This window comes from Miniopterus schreibersii, assembly GCF_964146895.1.
Source record: "Miniopterus schreibersii genome assembly, chromosome: X".
In the NCBI taxonomy this organism is placed as follows: domain Eukaryota; kingdom Metazoa; phylum Chordata; class Mammalia; order Chiroptera; family Miniopteridae; genus Miniopterus; species Miniopterus schreibersii.
This window is the reverse complement of record NC_138104.1, coordinates 96,519,167-96,528,788: the sequence shown is the minus strand read 5'-3', so window position 1 is coordinate 96,528,788 and position 9,622 is coordinate 96,519,167. Positions and strand designations below refer to the sequence as shown.

General features: G+C 38.1%; 1 protein-coding gene across 9 annotated transcripts in view; it reads right to left on the bottom strand.

Moving 5' to 3' along the window:
• Positions 1–652: 652 nt before the first annotated feature.
• The window catches only part of BCLAF3 (BCLAF1 and THRAP3 family member 3), a 43,157-nt gene continuing 34,187 nt past the window's right edge, over positions 653–9,622 (bottom strand). For all 9 annotated transcript variants that reach the window (XM_081126820.1, XM_081126826.1, XM_081126828.1 and 6 more), the window contains one exon: positions 653–1,696. In XM_081126820.1, the coding sequence (XP_080982946.1) occupies positions 1,667–1,696 (30 nt within the window). In that variant the 3' untranslated portion in view covers positions 653–1,666. The remainder of the gene's footprint in view (positions 1,697–9,622) is intronic.

The window sequence follows — 9,622 nt, the reverse complement described above, 5'->3', positions numbered from 1 at the left end:
ACAATAAATAAAAACAGAGCGAAAGAATTAATGCCATTTACTGAGTTACATTTCTATGCTTACCATCCATTTTCCCTATCAGACTGTTAGTACCATAAAGGCAGGCTCTATGAGCTTTTTTCTCTTGTTCATTGCTGTAACTTTAGCACAGAATCTGTGCAATAAATGTGTTAACTAAATGGTTAAAAATATGGGAGTAAGTGAAATAGATCATTTTTAAATTTAAGGAAGATGTTATAAGTACCTAACGAAATATAAAACTGTCATACTACTGTGTACATGCATTTCTTTCTTACCATAAGTGGAATGTTAAATATGTTTGGAAAACCCGACCTACAGAGGTGGCACACAGCATAAGACAGGCCATCTACCTAAATTTATTACCTGATTTTAATGCAGCAAGTGTTTTCACCCTGTATTGCTGACCTGTTAAGGAAATGGCTGCCCTGCCTTTTAAAGATATGTAAAAAAATCAAATGTTTGTAGTAAGATTTTTCATAATCCAGTCACTAAAAATCGAGTTCTTACCAGATTTTGATTTAGAAAGGTCTGTCTTTGTAAGTGCAGAATGGTGTTTTAAACATCAACAGGTCCTTCCTAGGGCTGTATTTCTCAAGTAAAATTAAAATAATGTTCTCACAAACTGGCAAATAATTTCTTCAAGAATAACAACAACATTTTGTTTTATTACCAATAAACATTTCACAAAAATTTAATTGGGAACGTATAGGTACTATTAAGCAGAACACAGAAAACAAAAAGAAATAAGATATTAAAGCCTAAAATATCATTTATAACCATCGATTCTATCTTATACATAGTATTCAATACAACTGAATTTAAAATAAACACTTTATAATATATGCTTGCAAAATGTGTAATGCTGTAGTAGTAAAGTACAATTTCCAAATATGAGACTGTCAAATTTTTAAAGGCCTTTAAAAATATGATATGCACAAGCTTGCCCTGAGGGAAAGTAACATGGAATATAGATTACAAAATCTTCACATATTTTCCACAATAGCATTTTAAAACTCGAAAAGAGCAAATAGCTTTGGAAAAAAATTGAATGAAACAATTACTAAAAATTCAGTGCACTCATAACTACCTGATGGAATATTTGGAAGCACCTTTTCTCTCACCTTCTTAGATCATAATATGAAATGTATGAATTATACAAGCCTTGAACTTCAGAAACTTAAGAAAACTTCAAGTTATAAGTCAAAATGTCATCAGAAAAAGAAAAATCTGGTATAAAATTTGCTACCGTAAGGCCACTGTTTAAAGTTCTTTCATGTACAGACACTATACAATTCAGATACTTTTGTTTATTTTATAAGCAAAACTTTCAACATATAAACATTTGGATATAACCCAGTTAACTTCCCTATGAAACCATGCTCAGAGAAAAATTCAACAAATAATGCCCTTTTGAGACTTTTTGCAAAAGAAACTGTACTTAACAGAGGTTTTTAATTGAATACTGTAATTTAAAACCAAGTAAGTGTAAAAAAGTTAAAGCATTCCACTACAGAAAAATAAAGTTGTAGGTGTTTTTTTTTAATCAAGAAAGTTACAGTATTAGTGCTTTAGTGGGAATTCTAACTCCTGAAGAGATCTTCTCAAATTATTCTGTAGTGTTGATTCCACTTGTAACAATTTCCCATTAGTTTTCTGTGTCGATGTTTGCATATTCCTATTGAAAAACAAAAGAAATACAGACTTCAAGAGAAGCTTCAGGTATAACATCTGAGCTGGAGTTTTGTTCACATTGCAATTTGCAAAATATTTTAATTTATGTAGTACTACTTGCATCCAAGATCCCCACAAAGCTCTGTGGAACCCCAAACACACAAAGTAACAACAGCACACATCAAAGTGGGTATCAAATACTGTCAGTAGGACAAAGAAAATACATGGTACTCGACCCACTATTAGTAAGTTGATGGAAATGGCATTCTGCCATTGGGGACATCCCTGGCAAAAAAATCAAGGCTGTTAAACTTTAGCCCCTCAAGTACAGAGCCTGATTTGACACATGCACATCTTCAAACTGCTATTTTATCTTCGTCATCACATGATATCTAATTCTAAAACTATATGGACTCTTCTAGCTTGGCTGATAACAGAGAAAGCTATGGGGGGGGCTTTCTTGCTTTTGGATGGTTACCTACAACATAAATATATGTAAGGCTTCAATAAATGCAGAAAAAGAAATTCGCAAGAACAGTAAGATTATGATTAAAGGGTAATGATTGTAGATTCTATACTGTTACGCTATGTAAAATATTGTTACCAACCATGAACTGGACATTAATATCATGCAACTAATAAAAGAGCAAAAATGGTAGAATGACATGTTTTTTAGGACATTAAAAAAACATTAATACATATATCCTTACCTTTTCCTATAAATAACATTTCCTAATATAACAATTTCTATATATAACATTTTCCTAGGATCTTACATTATTAAAACTGAAAGAAATTTAAAATTTGATTTATTTTTTGGCCTTTATATTAGTATGCAAATGTTTAATTCCAAAAACAGTACTGATAGAAAATTTTTATTCTTCTGTTTTTGTTAATGAAATATTCAAAATATATGCATATATACTTTGGCAACATTATTCATTTAAATAGAGGTAGACTTCATTGTATCCTATTTCTTTATTCATTATATACTATAAAAATTATAATTATATAATGTAAAACAATTTTAAAGAAAAACTCTATACTACTTGAAAGTTTTCCACCTGAAATGCCTTGCCTATAAAAATGTACAATTATTCTGAATCACATTCACCTTTGACATAGCTTCTTCTATACCATCTCTTTGATTAACCCCTCCAGTCTTCCAATTATTTGAAAACCTAATTGAGCAGAATGCTGAACTAGCTAAACAAGCACCACCTTCATCTAGATTTTCATAACTTGCCACTTATGTCATTGCAAATGTCCCCTTGTTGGCATTCCTGCGTCTCATCTCCTCCCCAGAACCCTGCCTACCCACTGCTCACCAAACAATCATCCTCAAGTACCACTTTCTCCTTCAGAGTCTAGGAAGATGCCCTATTACTACCACGTCACATCCTATTCTACCCAGCTTTTGAGGCACTCAATAATTTGTAGGCCCCTATCTCTACCCAACTCTGCGTTCTACTGCCAACATGGATCTGTGGCTATATGCAGCCCCTTCTATGTCCTGCTCTTCTCCATGACTAAGCTCATAACCTACCTCCTCTGTGGAAAGAGTAAAAATCAAAGTGCTTGGCATACACATTCCCTGACCATTCCTAACATATTGACCTTTTCCTTCTCTCTTTAGGCATTTACCATCTGTGAAATTAAGTTCTTCAAAAATACGGTAGTACAGCAAACAATTAATATAGTATACCTGGCTGCTATCCTTTGAAAGGCCTACTTACAAGGTTGGCCATTGGCTGGCATCTGGGAACTTAGATTTCGGGAGGGTTCCCACCACTGGTGAGTGTCTAAACTGTGCAAACAATAAAGTCTTTGCTGAACACCTGCTTTGCTTCTGAAAGTCTCGAACTTGGGTATGTGCCTGGCAGGGGGTGCCTATGTGACCAGCTTCCAGTAAGTTTCCAATGAGCACTGAGTCTCTACCAAGCTTCCCTGGCTAGCAACATTTCACACGTGTTTTCACAGCTCATTGCTAGGGGAATTAAGCAAGTCCTGTGTGATTCTACAGAGAGCAAACTCTTGCAAACTTGCATCTGTTGTCCCCTGGACTTTGCCCAGGGACCAATTTCCTTTGCTGATTGTGCTATGCAGCCTTCCACAGTAACGCATATCATAGCCATGAGTATCACTATATGCCGAGTCCTCGCAGTCCTCCTAGCAAATCGCTGAACCTGGGTGTGGTCCTGAGGACCCCTGACACAATGGCTGCTGCTCACTCACTTTTTAGAGCTAGGGATGGATGAGCTTGTGTGAGTGTATGTATGTGTTGTGCGTATGTATGATCAGATTTGATTCACTCAACCAGCATTTTCTAAAGATGGACTACATGAAAAGCACTAGGGGAATGTATAAAAACTAATGAGGTACCCTCTGTCCTCAAGGATTTGAGCATCTGTTTGGGGAAATACAAAGGTAAACAGCAACAGTTAGAGATCAAGTGAAAGGACAGCTAAAGAGGGGAGGGGGCGGGGCTTTGGTAAGGCTTTACAGTGGGTCTTAAAAGGAAATTTGGGTTTTAGTAAGAAAAACTGGGGGTCGGGAGGCCACTTCTAGTCAAGAGAACAGCAGGCACAAAGATACAAATACATGAAAACATATGTTATGCTCCCAAAAAGCAGAGGGCCCAAGAAGAAATGTGGTTAGAAAGGTAGCTTAAGGCTGGGCCTGGCTAACAAGTCTAATCTCTTTTTTCATAGGAACAAAACCCTTGGAAGGTGTCTGCACAGGAGTGATATGACTCACCCTGTGTTTTGGGACAATAACTGTGCTAGCAGCACAGGAGTGGAGTAAGCAAGTCACAGGAGGCAAGGGAACAAGTTAGAGGCTCCAAAGAGTCCAAAGACAGACCAGGAATACATAAGAATGTGGCGTACAGTAAAGGTGGCATTTTCAATCAGTGGGGAAAAGACAAAATATTCAATACAGCATTAGAAAAACTGAGTATCCACTGGGGAAAAAATTAGATCATGACCTCACACTGTATCATAAAAATATAGTCTACATGGAATATTCACGGGTTTAAATTTTATAATCATAAATTTAACCATTATAGTTATAAAAATAACCATAAGGAATTTTTATAAGCATAAGCATGACACTTGACAGATTCATCAACATTTACAAGTTCTATAACATAAAAGCCACCACAAACAGCTGACAAACATCAAATAAACATCAGTAAAATGTATGTACCCTCAGCAAATCAGGAGCTCCTATAAGTTAACAAGAAAAGTACCACCCCTCAACAGAACCACTGGGAAAGCAGAGAAATAGGAAAGTGAGGGAAGAAATACAAATGGCCAATAGATACATAAAAATACAGTCACATCATGACTCATCAAAGGAAGGAAAACGAGAGCTATTTTCTGCTATCATTTTGACAACAGATAATAAAGACTGATCCTGTAGAGTGCTGGCTGGGTGTAGGTAAACAGGCCTCTTCATGTACCTCTGCTGAGAGCAGAGAGGAGTAAAAGAGGCACTATGGAAAGGTACTGAAGTGTCAGTGTTCCCAGTGGTATTACCAAAAATAATGGAAACCTGTAAGCTATCCTGGAGTCATCAACAGAGGCTTGGTTAAGTCAGCACACATCAAATGCAGGTATGCATATCCTCAGGGGTACATAAAGACTTTCCAAGGAGTATGTGGGTACAGCTAGTTTGGAGGGAATTGATTTCCAGATCTTCAAATTCCCAATGCTTGCTTTCCAGCATTAACCTGTCTGCACATCTGATTAAGTCTGATGCCCCACCTCCCACTTTATACAAGAAAGATACACCTTCTCATTCCGAATCTGATTATTTTGCATTACCTGAGGACCCCCCAAAAAGGGGCAATTAAAAATATTGGTGATATGCCCTGGCTGGTTTGGCTCAGTGGTTAGAGTGTTGGCCCACAGACTGAAGGGTCCCGGGTTCCATTCTGCCCAAGGGCACCTACCTTGGTTGCAGGCTCGACCCCGCATGCGGGAGGCAACCAATCGGTGTCTCTCTCACATCGATGTTTCTCTCTCTCTCTCTCTCCCCCTCCCACTCTTTCTGAAAAGCAATGGAAAAAATATCCTCGAGGAAGGATTACAAAAAAAAAGAGAAATATTGGTGATAGTGTGAAAAAAATGACTTCTTTGTCTAATCAATACTTAAAATCTGTAATATATTTATGCTATTTTGATCAATAGTAATGTTAACTCAATCCAGAGGAAGTATTTAACACCTAATAGTCACAGAAATCTAATGTTTTATGTCAAATTTGATTTGGTTATCAATAAAAGACTTTCAAAGAAAAGTCTATGGGGGAAATGAAATGAAATTCAAATTCAAGGCAAAAAAGGGGATGATGTAAAATTTGTCATTGTTAAAAAGAGCTTGTACATCTTTTTAAATGGACGATGTTAGTTATCAAATTCCTGTGGTGGGCAGCTTACATTGAAGAGATTTAAAAGAATGCTATAATGGTTTTATTTAAAACTCAGTATTTATAATATGCCAGATATTATATCCTTTATAACAATTTAAACTTATAATAAAAAGGTTAGATACCAAACTAAACATGTGCAACCAGGTTAATAATTTTTGAAAATTTTAGGGTATGTAAGCAAAAAAAGTTTGAAAAGCACTAAATAAATCATACATCCATAGAGAGGAATAATATGCAGCTGTTAAAAGGAGTGAACTGAATTACAGAATAAATGAGTCATAGAAAGACGACGACTTGGAATGGCTGAAGTTGGAAGGAGGACTAGGATTAACAGGACAAGTTTCTGGTGTGGCTCGCTGGCTGCAGAGCTGTGGACCATGAGGAAAAACCAATGGTCTGGGGAGGAGAGCAAATTTTATTTTATCTTGAACAACATTACTGTGATGTAATTCACATACTATACAGTTCACCCACTTCAAGTGTAAAATTCAAGTTTCTTAAGTGTATTCAGAGCTGTGCAACCATCAGTCACCATAATCAGTTTTAGAATGTTCTCACCCCCCCAAATCCATACCATATAATTAACAGTCACACAACCACCACACCCAATTCCCCCTGACCCCCCGGTCCCTAGCAATCACTAACCTATCTTCTATCTCTATGGCTTGGTTTATTCTGAACATTCCCTATAGATGGAACCATACACTATGTGGTCTTTTGTGACTGGTTTCTGTCCTTTAGCCCTGCGTTTTTAACATTAACCCATGCTGTACCATGTGTCAGTGCAAGTTTGATTCTGAACATGCTGAATTTGAGGCACTTTTAGGACATCCACGTCAGGGTATCTGGGAGGTGGCTGGAAATCGGGCTCTGAAGAACAGTCAGGGTTCAAGACATCACCAGAGGTGATGGCCGAAACTTTGGGAAAAGTTGAGGGCAACCAAGACAAGCAGAAATAAGGAATAAACAAAGAGAACAAAGAATATAACATTAGGGGATGCTTACATTGCTTAAGGCTGCATGGAAGAAGAGAAATCCCTAAGTAAGACAGAGAAGTCAGAGAAGTAGGTAGTGAAACTGGAGGCTCCAGATCATAAATGTTTGAAGGCAGTGATGCTCCTATGCAACACTTTCGCACCTTGGCACACTTCAGTTTGAGGGACACAGCGTGTATATAACAGATTTTTGTTCATTCATCTGATCTTGGTTCCTGTTCTAATCTTTGTACTCCATGAGTTTCATGGTTGTTTTCAACTCAAAAAGCCATAAATCCTAGTCTCTATGGCTCTCTCCTTTGTTCTCTTCCTAGCCAGAGCTCTGGTAGGCGCCCAGAGCTCCTGAGGACTGCTGGAGAAACTCTGATGGTAAAGAACTCCACGTCTTCCTGACCAAATGCACAAGTGCTGACAGTTTTTCAGAGGCAATGTTCCCAGAGGTGGCTTCATGAATTCTTACTAGGTTCTATGTTCTATTCTGGTATCTGACCCTCAAGAGTTTCTGCAAACTTTCTGTGACAAGAGGAGGATATTAAAGAGGGGCACTTGTGAATGACAGTGGATAAAAGACCAGCCTTATTCCAGGTGGTAACAGACATTCCTCCTACCCTTTCATCTTCCAGCCTAAGCCCAGAATCCAAAAGAAAGGAAATGCGATAAAAAGGAATCTGGGTGCCAGAATGTGATTGATACAAGTGCACGATGAATGAGGAGAAAGAATTTCAGTTCTGTACTTTCCTAATACTGCTTGGGAATCTTACTACTTTGTAGGCAGCTGGGGAACCAAGGTGGTTTAGGGAAGCCACACTGTTCTGGTTAGTGAGATCAACAAGAGGACATATTAAGAGGACATCTCCCCCACCCCTCGCTGAGACTGTTTGGTGTTGGAGAAAGGAAGCATGTGTCTGATGCACAGTAACCAGGCCGCACTACAGCTGAGCATCACAAGACTTTCGAGTCATGAATGATCAGCTCAGGTATTTCAATATGGTGGGGGAGTGAGAAGTCCAGACAAGATCAATCTAAACCTTCCTGGGAGACTTTGAGGCATGTGGGAATAAGTTACAGCATACCTAGATTAACCAATTGATCAAGCATCCTTAATTAATCTAGGTGATGGTCAAATAACAATGAAAAGAATAAAGTTCCTATTGGGGCAAAAAAGCCAAAGCAGTGAACAGATGCTGCTCAGACTAAGGTTTCTCTCCAGAACAGGAGCTTCAAAGTTCCCTCTAAATGCAGGACTTGGCATGAAAAGTGATGTAAATGGTACCTCACACCCAGTAACCCCATTTGAGTGAAAGTGCCCCTAATCCTGGGTTCGATTCCAGTCAAGGGGACGTATCTCAGGGCTTGTGAAGGAGGCAACCAATTGATGTGTCTCTCTCACATCGATCTCTCTCTCTCTCTCCCCCATTCTCTCTAAAAAAGCAATGGGAAAAAAATCCTCAGGTGAGGAATAAAAAAAAGGAGAAAAAAAAAAAAAAGGAAAAAAAACTATAGCTCCCAAATCTAAATCTACTTTATTAGCATAAGAAATGGAAAAATGTCTGGTATTTAGAGCCACCCTTAATTCTACAACCTACAAATATTAAAAGGGAATAGGTTAATGATGGTAATAAAGTACGTTTTCCTCAAACTAGCTTCCTATTTTTTTAACTTTTTTGTACTGATTTTGTTTTATATTTTTATTGATTTCAGAGAGAGGGAGGGAAAGGGGGGGAGAGAGAGAGAAACATCAATGATGGGAGAGTCATTGATGGGCATATGCCCCCTGCTGGGGATCCAGCCCACAACTCTGGGCATGTGTCCTGACTGGGAATGAACTGCAATTCCTGGATCATAGGTCGATGCTCAACCACTGAGTCACGCCAGCTGGGCATTAATTTTTGTATTGATTTTAGAGAGAGGAAGGGGGGGTAGAGAGAGAGAGAAATATCACTGTGAGAAACATCGATCAGTTGCCTCCCACATGAGCCCAAAGCGGGGATCAAACCTGCAACATGGCTCTGTGCCCTGACCAGGAATCAAATCCACCACCTTTTGGTGTACAGGACAATGCTCCAACCAACTGAGCCACACCAGCCAGGACTTATATAATAATTTTTAAATTTTACGTAAAACCATTTTTTAAAACTGTTAAGTGTAAAAAATTTCAAATTCTTGAAATTTACCATGCTAAAAAAATACAACTTCCAAAATCTCTAATGAGCTAAAATTATCCTTCGTATTCATAGTGAAATATATCAAATCACAAATGGAAGGGAAGACATTAAGTATTGACATCTATTTAAGAATCAAAAGCTCTCAACTTCATTCTTGTCAGTACCTTCAAGCCAATCTTTCTTTTTTAATCCTCACCTGAGGATGTGTTTTTATTGATTTGAGAGAGAGAGGAAGGAGGGAGAGAGAGAGAGGGAGACAAGAGAGAAACATTGATGTGAGAGAGAAACATCTATCGGCTGCCTCCCCCACACCCCCCGACTGGGGATCGAACCAAAAC